This window comes from Echiichthys vipera (genome assembly GCF_963691815.1).
Source record: "Echiichthys vipera genome assembly, chromosome: 6".
Lineage (NCBI taxonomy): Eukaryota > Metazoa > Chordata > Actinopteri > Perciformes > Trachinidae > Echiichthys > Echiichthys vipera.
Window position 1 is genome coordinate 34,923,857 of NC_139831.1, and position 15,969 is coordinate 34,939,825.

The following is a 15,969-nucleotide window of genomic DNA, read 5'->3' on the forward strand; positions in this document are numbered from 1 at the left end:
GACCATGACGGCTGCGGACAACACCACCCTGCCGTGGACTGGCTCCATCACCACCAGATCTCCAGCACCAGCACTTGCTGGTCACGCTGGCACCACCAGGAAGCCAAACCCATGTCATCGACACCCTTCACCTCCCGCCTTTTGTCCTGTGGAGTGGCAGGGAGCGGAGCAGTGGAAACACTACCTAACTTCTTAAGTGGCTGCATATTTTATCCAGATCTTACAGGGCACTCCTGCCGAACTTTTACCAGCACCCTGCGATTTTATCACCGACAACATGAACAATAAAATAAAGACAACACTGGACTCAGTGGCTACACTTTTTATTAAAACAATTAAAGCAAGACCTACACCCCAAATCAAAGTTAACAGTTCACTATGAAATTTTAAGTCAAAACCTCAAAATTTACAATAACACAGTCAATCAAGCAAGAATCTCCCGCTTCCATAAACTAAGCAATGACCATAAACATAACCCCAAATTCCTATTTTCCACAGTTGATCTTTTAACTTACACAAATTAAAAAAAATCCTCCAAAGCACCAGATAACGCCCTTTGTGAGGACTTTGCAGACCACTTAAGAAGAAAAATCAGTGACATCAGATCCAGTTTTTATCCCAACAGCTTTTAAAATTTGGATCATTGCTTTTACCAGAGGAAACACTGGAGAGTTTTGCCCTGGTTGATGCAAGGACACTTGGTCGAGTTTTCTCCCAGGTAAAGCCCACAACCTGCCTTTTAGATACAATTCCCACTCCATTTTTTAAAACACTACAGATTCTTTGAAGAACAGCTGTTGTATCTAGTGAATTTCTCTCTTCAGACGAGGTCTTCCCCACCTCCTTTAAAATGACGGTTTGAAGCCCCTTCTGAAGAAGAGTGATCTAGACCCCAATGTTTTAAATAACTACCGGCCTGTATCCAACTTACCATTTTAAGTAAGATTTTAGAAAATATATTTTTTTAATCAAGTAAACGATTTTTTAAACTCAAGTCATATTTTAGAGACCCATAAGTCTGGTTTGAGGAGGAACCACAGTACAGAGGCCGCACTTTTAAACATTTTAAATGACATCAGGTGTAATTTAGATAATCATAAACTAACGGTCTTGGTACTGCTGGATTTAACTGCCGCCTTCGACACAGTAGACTGTAGGAATTTTACACACAATACTTTAGGCAAATCAGAAGGACCTCACAGAGTATATATTGCGTAATTCAAATTCTACAGGAGGCTTTCTGGAGTCAGCATAGTCGTTGGTAGTTTAGTGCGCCAGCAGGCATTTATTAGTAGATGGACATCGGAATGATACAGACGTCTGGAGACATATTCTATTCTCTATCTAGAGTAACTGTGTGCAACACAGTACTGGTGATCAGAGGCAAGAAGTTCTGATAACTATTCTAAAAACTCCAGCATTTATGCTTGTTACAAAGGTGTGGTTATGTGTCCGCTTGTGCATGCATATATGTGTATTTCAGAAGCAGCCGTCCCGACTCCCCCATCTTCAACCCCCGCGCGTCGGGGTACCCTCTGTGTCCACAGGAGTCTTCTTCTTTATCTGTGAAGGAAGCACAGCACGGACAACATTTCCCTAATCTCAACTAGTTTTGCCAGGTGCATGTGTGCAAGCTGGCTATTTCATTGTCTTTGTGACCTTGACTGACTGCCAAAAGTTTGTGTGCAGAAAGAGCAGAAAAGCTTGAGTCAAAAGTTTGTGTGCTTTGCTGGAAGCAGAAAAGGTTGAGCTTGGACTAATAATCACTATCACACTTTTAAATGATCATACCTAATAATCACACTTATCACATCTTATTAATCATTACTAATACACACGCTAACACATGATTATTAATTCTTCAATCATTGATTATCACACTCTGATTAATCATTACTAATACACACGCTAACATATGATTATTAATTCTTCAAGACCATCACATTTTTTTAAATAGACTGAGGAACCTGGTCGGCCTCTCTGGTACTGTTTTTAATGGGTTCACATCCTACCTTACTGATTGAAGTTTCTTTGTAAGTATGGATACCTTCCTTATGAAGCCATAAGATAAAGTTTGGGGTTCCCCAAGGGTCCATTTTAGGTCCAACTCTTTTTAATCTTTACATGCTTTCTCTTGGGGATGTCATCAGGAGGCACGGCATCAGCTTTCATAGTTATGCTGATGATATGCAACTGTACATCGCCGTGTCTCCTGATGACACAGGGCCAAGTGATGCCCTTTTTAACAGCATTGTAGCCATCAAGCAGTGACGTGCAGTCAGGGGAGGCAGGTGAGGCTGTGCCTCCCCTGTCATCATGAGAGGAAAAAGAAACGAAATAATAAAATAACAAGTATTAATATTTATCCTCTGGACTATGATTTTGGTGTGGTTCTTAATGTATTTTGACCGTTTTTATAGTAAAAATCACAGATAATTCTGTATTTCCTGTTTAAATAAGCGGAGTCGCTTCGGAGACGAGAGGTGAGGCACGGACAGCCGTGCCTCCCTCCAGATTGCGCAATCACTCACAAACTGTATTGAGCGCGTGCCCTCTGCGCGTGCTTGTTCCCATTTCTGTGTATGTTTCCAATATGATGGTTGAGGACACTTTTATGAAATAAAAGCATACGTCTTCTTTTCCATGGTGTTCAGTAATGTATTTTACGTGTGTGTGTAATATTTACACCTTATTGATGTGACATAAATCCACAGGGGAAATGCCTGGCTTGAGGCAGGCAGTACCTCTGCCTCAAGGAAGGCGGCGATAGTGAGCAGCCTGATAGCCTGCAGATCACGGTGAACTCTGACCTGTGTGCAAAAAGTAAACACAGTGTGTGCTGTGCAACGCTGTAGAGCTTAGCTTAGCTGTCATTTCTCGCCCTGAAAATGGAGGATTTGATTTCTAAACTAAGAAAATTTCCAAAGCTGCACTTTCAGTCAAAGCGAGAAGTCATGTACAAGTAAAGGTAAGATATACTGCAATATACAGTGGCACTGGTGTTTTAAAATGTTTTTCAGCATCCTGTTCTCTCCTATTCTCTCATCCTATCCTATTGGCATCCTACTGTATGTTTGTAAATCTGACTTGTGAGTCAGTGCCTCCCCAACCCGAACCCTCACTGCACGTCACTGCCATCAAGTCATGTATGGCAGCAAACTTCCTGCAGCTCAACCAGGACAAAACAAAGGTTTTAGGTCCTGACAGCCAGAGAGAAAAACTTTTACCAATGTTACATGATTTTAAACCCTCAAAATCTGTAAAAAGTATGGGTTGTGCTTTTGACTCTGAGCTCAGTTTTATTCCACACATCAAAAACATAACAAAGATAGGTTTTTACCATCTTAAGAATATAGCCAGAGTCCACCCGTTTCTCTCTCAGGCCAGCACGGAGGTGCTGATGCATGCTTTTATCTCTTGTCGTTTAGATTATTGTAATGCTCTGCTCTCTGGTCTTCCCAAAAAGAACATGTACAACAAGTAAGAGCAAAAACACATGGGAAGGCAGCATTCAGTTATTATGGACCCCGATTCTGATTCTTTTTATGCTTATATTTTTGTATTAATGTGAGCTTTTTTAGCTCATCTTATTTTACTGTTATGACTATTTGTATTCACTCCGTAATTAGCTTCTATACCTTTTTATCTTATTTTACTGTTTTAGCCCCTCGGTTTTCCAATGTTTCCTCCTTTGGGCCGACCACACCTGGAGTTGTCTCTGGTCCACCAATGCATGTGCTGTCTCATGGGCTGTCTTCCTGGGCTGGGGGGGTCCCTCTGGCGGCGCCCCCGGCAGCCATGGACCATGATTCCTCTCCCCCAAAGGTAGATTCTTCCTCAACTCAGATCTCGGTGCCAACCCATGGCTCCTCAGCAACCGCTAGTGTGTTTGTGTGGGTGTGTGTATGGCTGTCTGTGTGCGTGAGTGTGTATTTCTTTGTGTATCTTTGTGTGTATATTTTTGGGGGTGGGAGGTTTGGGTTTTCATGGTGTTTCTTTGATGTTTATGTTTTGTTTAATTTTTGTTTTGCTTTTATTTTCTGTAAGGCACTTTGTGTGTTCAAAGTATGAAAAGTGCCATATAAATAAATATTGATTTGATTTGATATTGCATTAGTGCAGCTCTAATGTTAGCCCCTATTTGATTCCCATGCTCAGGTAATGCCTCAATAGGAGGCTGAATGTTTGCATGGCAGTGTGCTCCTCTGCAAAATTGTCACTATGTTCCTCACAAATATTGTGAAGCACACAGCAGGTCAGTGTCATCTTCTTGCTCAGCTTGAGCTTGCAGTCATTTCTTTTTAAGAGGTGTAACCCAGAGGTAATGACAGTTACTTATTGTAATGGCTTCAGGTCTGTTTTGGGTGCATTGCTCTTTAAGCACAGCATTACGGCAGTTTTACGACTGCCAACTGGTTTCCCCCATAGTGGGAATCGTGGGCTCAGAGGGATGTACTGTAGCTGAAATATTACCACCCGTAGTGGGATCTGGGTATTTTGAGTTGTTTCAAGGAAGTATGAGTAAATTGTGTTTCTGCAAAAGATAAAGAGTTGAGGTGTACTTCAGTCCCAGAAATATGTGAATAAATCCTGGGTTGGTAGAAAACTACTGCCAGGACTCTCAGTGATTCTACTGTGGAGTTGCAGAGGCATCTCAATCGTCCTTTCAATCTGCCGAAACACATCTCCACAACAGACTTTGCACTGCTCAGCCGTTAATTGTAGTTCTGTTGTCCAGTGGTCAGTCTGCCAGTGTTTGAAAAGGGGATCATGAGCCAATTCTGCATGGGGTAGGCAGGGTCGTCAATGAGGTAATGTCCAACATCACAGCCAGAGATGGTAATTTTGTTTTGGCACTTAGGACATCACTGAGGACTTCCCACAAAAATGTAACTGTCTTAGCACTCCTAAGGGTTAAGGGTTGTTAAAGGCAAGAGTGAAAAGGTGTGTCTTTAAATTAGACTTAAAGCTGGCAAGGGTGGTAGATGACCTAATATGGAGTGGAAGGGGATTCCACAGGTTTGGGCCAACAACAGAGAATGCCCGGTCACCTTTTGTTTTGAGACGTGTACAGGGCACAGACAAGAGCTGTTTTGTAGATGACCGGGTCGACCTGGGGGTGGAGTGTGGGGAGAGCATTTCTACAATATAAGGGGGGGCTAAACCATTAAGAGCTTTAGAAACAAAGAGTAAAATCTTAAAATCAATTCTGAATTTGACAGGGAGTCAGTGCAACTGAGCCAGGACTGGTGTGATGTGCTCTCTCTTTTTAGTGCCAGTGAGCAATCTGGCTGCTGCATTCTGGACCATCTGTAGTTTGTGGATATTGGTTTGAGTAAGACCTGTGTATAAAATATTGCAGTAATCAAGTCTATAGGTAATAAAAGCATGTATGAGAATTTCAAGATCATTCTGGGTTAAAAGGGATTTAAGATTTGATATAACTCTAAGTTGATAAAAGCCACTTCTAACCACACTATTGATTTGTTTATTAAAATTCAGAGAGCTATCCAGCATGACACCAAGATTCCTGACCACAGCGTTCACGTTATTGGAGAGGGGACCAAACGCACTGCTGAAGCGGTGACAGAGGGAGGGGGAACAAATATAATGACTTCTGTTTTGCTATTGTTGAGTTGTAAGAAATGGCATGCCATCCAAGATATGATATCATTGAGGCAACTATAGAGTTTGTTTAATGTGCATGTGGTCTGAGGGGCAACTGGGAGGTAGATCTTGGTATCATCAGCATAGCAGTGGTACTGGATGCCATATTTGTGAAAGATGGAACTGAGGGGCAGCATGTAGAGAGAGAAGAGGAGGGGGCCGAGGATTGAACCTTGGGGGACCCCATATTTCATGGTGGCAAAGGAAGAGGAGTGATGACCCAGTTTAACTGAAAAAGTAAGCAAGATGTCGTTGTATACTTTTAGTAAGGCAGATTCAGTACTGTGGATAGCTCTAAAACCAGATTGGAATTTATCTAATGAATTAAAACTGTTTAAATATGTTGTAAGTTGCTGGAAAACCACTTTCTCTAAAATTTTGGAGATAAAAGGTAGTTTTGAGATAGATCTGTAATTTTTTAAGTCGTTTGAGTCAAGGGAAGGTTTTTTTATGAGAGGTTACACAGTAGCATGCTTGAAAGTGCAGGGGACAACACCAGTGACTAGTGAGCTGTTTACTATAGCCACAATGAAAGGGCAGATAATGGAAAAGATATCTCGAAAGAGCTGAGAGGGAATGACGTCTGAGGGGCAGTGAGTGGGTTTCAGAGATAGCTCAGAGGAAGAAACTGGTGCAAAGTGCTGAAGATGGCAGCTGGTAGGAGGTTGAGAGTCTGCAGGGTCAAGAGGAGAACTAAGTATATTGGCTCTGATTGAGTCAATTTTTTTAATAAAAAAAGTTAAAAAGTTATCACAAGCTTCAGTGGAGCTGTCAATAGTGTGGACAGCAGGGTTTAAAATTAAGTTAATAGTTTTAAAAAGCACTTTGGTTCAATGAGCTTGCTTATTAATTATCTCAGCATAGTAATCAGTTTTTGACTTTTTAACAGCAAGCTGATAGCGGTTTAGGCTATCGCGCAGAAGATCGTAGGAGATTTGGAGCTTGTCCTTTTTCCATTTGCGTTCAGCTTGTCTGCAGACACGCCGGAGAGCACGGGTGGTGTCATTTAGCCAGGGTGAAACTACCTTGGCTTTGCTCCATTTCAGAGGAGCAACCTGATTCAAAGTATCCATACAGGCTGAGTTAAAGAGAGAGGCCAAGTCATCAGCGTTTGAGCAGGTGGGAAACGAGACAGAAAGATTTGACTGGTGGGCTAGCCTAAAATGGTCAGAGAATTTTGACGCAGTAGCGGGGTTTAAGATCCGTGAGAGAAGGGGGAGCTGAGTGGGGGAGGGGACAGGGCGAGCAAGAGTGCACTCAAACTCAATCAGGTGATGATCTGATACAGCAATATCAGAGATGGAGAGATTGGCCACATCAAAACCGGAGGAGAGAACAAGGTCTAAGGTATGGCCCTTCTGTTGGGTAAGACCAGACACTGACTGTGTTAGATTAAAAGATTCTAAGTGATCTCTATAAAGAAGATCAAATGGGGGAATGTTGATATACAGTATATTGACCTAGGATTCAGTATGTTATTCAGTTACGAAGTGTTAAACTCTGTCACGCCTTGGATTCACTCATACCTTAAATGAACCAGATACTAATTTATAAAAAAATATAAATCCTAAATCTAAATATTTTCATACCCCATTGTACACATACGAATATACATTGGATAAACATTTCACCTATATGAATACATCTTATAGATACCTACTAATCTAACATAACATTTAATACACTAAACAGTAAACTCCAAACTCCCCTCTACCGGCCTTCCACACAATGTTACCCTCCTGGAACTATATATAGGTGTACATGCCCCCAGAGAACTTTTTGCCCGTACACGCTCGGAGGAAGAGAAGACGGCAGGGTAAGTTAACATGCTATGTTACATTGGATTTCATCGTGCTATTAATGTCGTTACTTTTATAAATATACTGTACAAATGCTACCGCCACAGATCAATTATGTATGTTTGTTCGCAGGCAAACACGGATCCGACACAGGCGACTCTGCGCAATGCAATAAAAACAATTAATAAATACATTTTAAATGTACCATGCGTGGTTATTTACCCTTACATGATACTATGTTAACTGAAAGGTCCTGACAGGTAACGGCTGCTAGTCGTTACAGTTTTAAACACAGAAAGCTTTCAGACACTGTTTTCATTCACAGAAATAAGAAAAGGGTTAGACTGAAATGAAATGGACAATATCAGGTTTGATTACAGTATTCAGATACTCATAACAAGTCAGGGAATGTGTAGTGTCACATTGAAAGGGTCAGCACTCCCTTGCTTCTTTTTTTAGCCAAGTGATGCAGTTATTGAAAAGCTATAGAGTCACGAAAATACAATGTAGGATTTTTGTTCTGTTTATAAACTGACATCTGCTTTCAATGCTTTCCTTTAAATTTAGATCAGTATTATCCCACAACTTTGCAATGTGCACTTAGAAGAAAAGAATTGTCTTTTCTTTATTCTTCTTCACAGATTGACAGCAACGTCATCACGCTGATGGATGATGAGGCGTTGCTAGTCCCAAGGCTGGAGACCAAATTGCCACCTTCAATTTCTGCAAAAGGCTCTTCTCAAAACTATTAGATAAATTACAGCAGTTTTACTGCTCACAATGCCTGCAATGGCAGAATTAGACAGCATGATTAAACTCTACTTCAAACTTTCTTTCAGTAACAAGGAAATACTTGCAATTTTTGCACATAACAATCATATAATAATAAGTGTCCGAACTTTGAAAAATGGACGGATGCAGGGGTACCGTTGACTACATCTTCGCGCAGTTCAACAGGGATTTATTGTTTCACAAGATACCATAAGATGCATTATCAAGTTGGTTGATCCACAAGGTGTGGAATTAAGGCGAGCACGACGCCTGAGAAGATGACAATACAGCTGCAGAGGGCCAAATGCCCTTTGGCACATGGACGGCTATGATAAGTTAAAACCCTATGGCATTGCCATCAATGGTTGTATAGATTGTTTTACTCTCTATGTGTTATGGATGGAAGCCTATACCATGAACAGTGAAGCACATACTGTGAATTAAATAAATTAGGTTTTGGAAGCGTTGTCATTTTTAGGTTTGCAAGCATTGTCATTTTTAGGTTTTGCGAGCATTGTCATTTTTAGGTTTTGCGAGCGTTATCATTTTTAGGTTGTGGCATGGTTGCATTTCAGAAGTTGGGTGTGGCTATAAAGGCCAATCGCCATCTTGGAGTTGTGGCGCAGTTGAAATTTAGGAGTTAGGCGTGGCTTGGAGGGCCGCCATTTTGAATCTAACGTTGTGCAGTTTAAATTCTTAGTACACGTCATTTTTGCCAGGAGTGGCTTGGAAGACTGCCAGACAGGCGGGGGTGTAACTGATAGAAATAGCAGTTAGCTATAGGCCCAAATAGCATAGCTACCTGGAAGGCTAATCTTAACATGTAAAATTGATTACAGCTATTACCATAGCCTAGCTTAGCATAACTAGCATAGCTAAGGCTAAGCTAATTAGCATTGAGCTAAAAACTAGCACATTAAATTAAACCTTGGGTGTAGCCATAGTTTAGCTTAGCATAACTAGCATAGCTAAGGTAAAGATTTTCAAAGAAATGGGCAAAGCGCACGGGAAAAATGCCTGCACCGTGGCCGAAGGAGGGTACATTTGATGTGGGAGCCTGTGAGGACATGGAAGGACAAATAAAAACCTACAAACAAAAAGTACAAAAAGGAAGGCGAAAAGAGAGCTTGAATTAAAGGTTTTGAGCTTGTTCAAGACAGAAGGTGAAAGATACAGAGAAAAATTCAGAGAGAACGTGATAAATCAAAGTCAAATGAAAAAAGAGGCGCACAAACAGCAGGCTGCAGGAATCTTCCCCAGCCTAGCTGGCAATATCATATTTTCTGGGGATTTTGACCTGCAGCAGGAACAAACACCAACAACAGTGGCAACACAATCCCAGACACCAGCCTCATCACGGGCCACTGTGAGGGATGCCTCACCACAGGCCCCTCCGCCTTATGCACAACCCGAGCCAGGGGAGATGGAGGAGATATGTGGAAAACAGAACTCGCAGACCAGGACCCCCGACAGTATGACAACACAGAAACAGGGTGTGAGCGATGACACGGACAAAACTCAGAGAAGAGCTAATTACACATCAGGCCTGGTGCCAAAGTTTTGCAGCACAGGGAAAAGGACATCCATATTGGACTGCTACAAGGACATAGATGCAAGCAAGGCAGGACAGTCCTACCGGCTGAACATGGATACTGCAGGCACTGACCTTCACAGAGAATTGAATCGATCCCAAATACAAGACTTGGAGGAAGACATAGATACATACCATGAAGGAGCACAGGACAGACAGACAAATGGAGAACTCCGACAGTGGCCAGAGGTTCCCCAGCCTCCAAAAATCGACAGACCGCAGACGAGAGAATTTGACCTTAGATGTAGGCCAAACATACGTAAACCAGACAGATATGAGGCAGGCCAGTATCCAATTTTAATAAAGGGCACTCGGGGGCATTATGTGCCATGGCAAACAGTCGACCTTGCAGGTCTTGTCTCAAGACTCCCTGACATTCACGAAGGAGCCAGCAAATGGATAAGAGCATTTGAAGAAGAAACTGTGGGAAAAATGCTGGCCCTCGGTGACATAAAAGCGATATGGGCAAGATGTTTTGGGGCGGCAACAATGGAGAACCTTTTCAAACTCAGCCAAAATGGGTGGATGTTAGAACCAAGAGCAGATGGAACCGAGTTCAACGCATATCGCACCACACTGTGGACGGAGCTGCGAAGTGAATACCCCACGAGAATTGATCCAAAGGCTCTTAAGGGGGAGTTGCTCTCAGAGACTGAGAACCCAGCCACGTACATCACAAGGCAGATGAAAAGGTGGAAGCAGGAAACTGAGGAGGAGATTGAGAACAGCCCAGTGCTGATGACATTGTTCAGAAACGCCATTGTGGAGGCCATGCCAGCCCCAGTCCAGAGCAAGCTGGAAGAGGTGGTAGGGCTGGCATCAATGTCACACCAACAGTTTCGGGACAATGTGGTACACGCGATAGAAAAACATCGTAAAGACATAAAAAGAGAAGGGGAAGCTGAAAGAAACTTGCAGCGGAAACTGACACAGTTAAAACTTAACGAGCTGCAAGGAAAGTACAAATGTCACAAGTGATGGTGGTACAGGAGATACAAGAAAATCAGATCCCACAACCACCTGCACAAGCGTTAACACCAGCGCAACAGCCACCAGAAGCTGCCAATGGATACCAACAATCCCGTGGTGCATGGGGTGGATATGGAAACACATATCGTTCAAGGGGAGGTCCCTACAGAGGACAAGGACCACGGCGAACCAATGGTGAATGCTGGGAGTGCGGCATGCCGGGACATTTTGCAGACCGATGTCCAAAGAACAATACATTCAGAGGGGGCAGAGGCAGGACAATGCAACGTGGAGCTAGAGGCTCGGCAGGCCCCTGGGGAAGACCTAATTTTGGATACTAGGGTTGCCCAGAGAATCCTGAAGGGGAGGGTCAGTTTCCATTGATAACAGTGGAGGCTGATGAAGAACCTATGCTGCAGGTTTGAATTGAAGGTAGACAAGTACCAATGCTAGTGGACACTGGAGCCACTCACACATGTGTGGGTCCGAAGTTTGCGAAGCACCTCCCCATGTCAGATAGATTTGTTGAGACAGTAGGATTCTCGGGACAAAAGCAGCTACTTCAAATGACAACTCCAGTGAAGATAACCACAGAAAACGACAAAATTAAAATCCCAATTCTGGTTTCAAAACAAACACCTGTCAATTTGATCGGAAGAGATGCATTGTGTAAATTAAACATGACAATTTTGTGCTCGTCAAAAAATATGCAAAATTCAGTAGAAAACACCATTGACGGTCAAATGGCCGTTCAATCAGAAAGGGCTAAAGTATATTGGCTGGGGAACATCACAAAGCCAGTGTCGGAAGCACTCCAGAAGTGGGGGAAATATTTAAAAGTACAACTCCCGAAAGCAATCACTGTACAATGTTATATGATGTGGCTAGAGGTGAAGAGTTCGAAAGAAAGTGGAGAACAGAAACGGAAGGAACAGAAGTAGAATTAGTCACACAGTACATCATTGTAGGTGAACAAGGTGCAGCTCTCAGCGTGGAACCCAATGATTTCATCAATAAATGGCACAATGTTCCAGAATCTGCGCCTCACATCACTCTGCTGGTATCATCCGTTGATACTTCAGACACAAGACTCAAGGATGATCAAGATTCTGTGCGGAACATCGATGTTGGCCAAACCACAGGAAGTAAATATAATGGCAAAAGTTCTGAGTCACAGGGACACAGATGTAGAAGCGACAGAAAACAACCTGTTGGGAGAGATGTTGAAACAAGTGCCGGATCACCTGTGGCCAAGGAACGATTTTGATGTTGGACTGGTAAAGTCTGCCAGGCCAGTAAAGGTGGATCTTAAACCAGAGGAAACCCTCCCAAATCGCCGACAATATCCGCTGAAGCCGGAAGCGGATGAAGGAATAAGTAAGACCATTTCTGGTCTGCTAAAAGCAGGGGTTCTGATAGAAACACATAGTCCATGTAACACTCCAATACTTCCAGTATTGAAAGCTGACAAGTCCAAATACAGGTTAGTGCATGATCTAAGGATTGTATATGACCGAGTACAGGGCAAAGTAGCAGAGGTACCAAACCCCCACACGCTGCTCACAAATGTTCCACCGGATGCGAAATTTTTCACGGTCATTGACCTGTGTTCAGCATTTTTCAGCATTCCCCTACATGAAGATTCACAGTACCTATTTGCATTCACTTACAGGGGAAAGCAGTACACTTACACCAGAATCCTGCAAGGATTTCGGGAATCGCCGAACATTTTCAACCAGATACTAAGACAAGACTTGGAAGGACTGGAGCTCAGTGGCACTCTGTTGCAGTACGTGGATGATTTGTTGCTCTGCGCACCGACATTGGAGGACTGCCACAAAGACTCCATCAAAATCCTCCGGCGATTGGTAGAAGGAGGACACAGAGTTTCAAAATCAAAGCTTCAGTACTGTAAAACACAGGTTGAGTACTTGGGACGGAAAATCTCACAAGGAGCCATAGCAATCTCACCATCCCAATTAGAGGGTATAGCTAGAGCTCCAAAACCACGTACTGTAGGACAGATGATGACATTCTTAGGAATGACAGGATTTAGTTCTGAGTGGATGGAAGACTATGCGGAAAAAACAGCTCCGCTACGAGAACTAATGAAACAGGCAAATACCCAGGTTTTAAAGGCTCCACTGAAGTGGACCACAGAGGCAAATATAGCTTTTGAAACTCTAAAAATGGACATACAAAATGCACCAATACTACCAACACCAGACTATAAAAAACTGTTCTTTTTGTATGTAGCTAACAAACAAAACAAGAATGCTTCAGCAGTATTAATGCAAGAGACATGTCACGGTAGGAGAAAACCAGTGGCATACTACAGCATAAAGTTAGCAGTGGCGAACCGTGAGCACTACAGCTGGGCCTTCACCTCACCACCGAGAAGAAAAAAAATGATCGCGGAAAAAAGCAACAGTACAACGAATTAAAAGGGTTTAACAAGTGCAAATTTAATTAACAATGACAAGGATGTAAACAAATAGACCATAACGTCAATAACATTCTCCGCAACAAGAAAGATTCTCAACATTAACTTCGGAAAATCTGGAAATATAAAAGGTCACCCAGAATGTCACCCCGTGGCGCTGCAGACACAGAGGCTCATTTCATCACCTTGGACAGCGCTATGAAATCACGGCGCATGACAAATCATTCACACATAAATTCATTAGCATTATCAATCTACGATACAATTTCAAAAGTTACACAAAGCTTGTAATACAAAGACTATTTTTTAAAGTTGCAATGAAGTGCAAATGCCTCTCCATGCGCAATTACGCATAGCGCAATGAATACCGATGTCAAATAAATTGAAGTCACAATTTTTACTACTATACCTCCTTAATTCTCCACAGGGAAAGGGACAGACAAGTGAACATGAAGAGAATAAAAACCCTCTGAAAAATCCAACCACACACTTATGATACGTTTGATACATTGATTGATTGATTGATTGATTGATTGATTGATTGATCACATACTGAATTCAAGGCAATTTGCGCTGGGACAACCTCCGCAATAAATACAAATTCCCAAATGTCCACTTGGCCAGTAATCTTAATCCCTTGAAATAATGATCAAGGTGTATTATAACAGAGGCCTACCTTAAATAAACACGAAGTCCATTCGTCGGTCTCTCTTTGTGAAGTGGGCGATGGCGGCGTCATAAAGTTTGTCCTTTGATTTGAGCTCCAAAAGAAGTCCTTTCTCTATGGACATCAGTGCCAAAGCTCCCAGGCGGTCCTGTCCAGTACTGTTCCTAGCGTGCGTCTTGATGCGCTTCAGAGCCGAGAAAGACCGCTCCACGGAGGAGGTGGACACGGGGATGGTCAGCACCAGGCAGGTGAGGTGATACAGCTGCGGCATGCTCTCAGTCAGCTCTTTAAGAATCAGAAAGTGCAGCAGGTCTGCTGGGCTCCTTGCCTCAAAGTTTGCCATGTTGTACATTACCGTCAGTTCAGTCTTGAGCCTGGGGGGGTCAAAATGCAGCCCGTAGCTTTCCGTGAGGCTCTGGAACTCAGAGCTGGGGAAGTTTTCTCTGTGTGAGGTAAACTTCTTGGGGTCCAGAAGGGCAAGGAACATGAGTTTTTCATGATCCTTGAACCTGTTCCTCAGCTGAGTGAGGATGTTGTCCAGGATTTCACTGTGCAGCCGCTGGTACGCTGCGCGCACATCTCCGACTCTCCGTGCTCTGCGCCCGCTGGGAACCCCGACTTCGCGCACAGTGTCCTCATAGATGGAGTCAAATTTTGCCTTTTCTCTCTCTGTGGTGCTGCAAAAGTCCTCGATGCTGGACAAACAGAACTGCATGTCACACTCCTTATTCTGCAAGATCCCAAAGAGCACGTCGGAGTAGGCAAACACGGAGTTGAATGTGGCGAGGAGAAAGCAGAACTCGAAGTCCGTCAGCAGTGCAGTGTATCCATCAGCGCTGTGTACAGCATCAGCATCAAAATCATGGTGGTTGTCAACAATGAATTCAAAGAGCTCCAAGAGTTCTTCTCTCCGCTCATACACAGTGCAAACCAAACGTGATGAGAAGTTCCACCGTGTTGGAGTCACTCTGGGCAGTCTTCGCTGGCATATTTCATCCAGGAGTTTCGTGCGTTTGGCTGACCTTGTAAAGAAGGCTGCGAGGCCACTTAGGTGGGAGAAAAAAAATTGCACTCTTTGATTTTGGCAGCACTTTGAGACATGACGAGGTTCAGAGAGTGCGCATAACAGTTAACAAAGAGAGCATGTGGAATTTTTTTCTTTATTTTAGCTTGCACCCCATTCAGTCCAGAGGCCATGACTGCAGCTCCATCGTAACACTGGGCAATTACTTTATTGGTGCAGGCACAGTCCTCCAGAAACTCCAAAACTTGACGAGCTATGGCCTCTGCGCGCTTATCACCACTGACATCACCAAACTGGAAAAAGCGCTCCTTGACACCACCGTCAGTGGTGTAACGCAAGACATATGACATCTGAGCAGAGTTACTTACGTCAGTTGTCTCGTCTACCATAACGGAGACAAAAGGCGTGTTCCTCACCTCCTCCCTCATTGCTTCGGTCATTACATCTGCCACCGATTGAATCAGGTCATTCTGAATTTTGCTGGAGGTGCCGATGAAAACAGTGGCCGAATTCAGATGACAGCGCAGAGGGCTGTCATACCCCGCCAAAAACTCCAGAAGCTCCAAGTAGTTCCCCTTGTTTTCAGAATCTTTACTCTCATCATGTCCTCGAAATGCCAGCTCTTGCTTTCCAAGAAATGTGACGACATTGATGAGACGTTTCAGGATTTCTCTGTTCTGCCTGACGTTGTTGTTGTGGGCCGTTGTATGATTCCGGCGCTGCTCATCTAGCTGAAGATCAATTCTTGTGTCCCCAAAAGTTTTCAAATTGACCATCGCTTGCAGGTGTGCCGCAGAATCTTGATGTCGATGGGCTGACTTTGTCAGATTTGTAAGGCTGACAAATCCGCCGCTGACCCAGGTGGATGACTTGTCAGTTGTAAAAAGTAAACAACTCCAGCAGTACAGCCTGTTTGTTTCCTTACAGCCAGTCATCCATGGATACCGCTGATAATTTTTGGTCTTGAAATGCCTTTCCACTTTCTTAACCTTTTCTTTTAATTCCAGCTCTGGAGTTGGTCTTCCGTTTTTTATTATT

At 43.2% G+C, this 15,969-nt stretch overlaps 1 protein-coding gene across 1 annotated transcript; it reads right to left on the reverse strand.

Moving 5' to 3' along the window:
• Positions 1-13,917: 13,917 nt before the first annotated feature.
• LOC310948375 (zinc finger MYM-type protein 1-like) lies at positions 13,918-15,707 on the reverse strand (the record flags this gene model as incomplete). Its single annotated transcript, XM_083915467.1, has 2 exons — positions 13,918-14,997; positions 15,084-15,707. 2 exons carry the CDS (start codon positions 15,705-15,707, stop codon positions 13,918-13,920), a joined length of 1,704 nt encoding a protein of 567 aa, XP_083771593.1.
• Between the last annotated feature and the right edge of the window lie 262 nt (positions 15,708-15,969).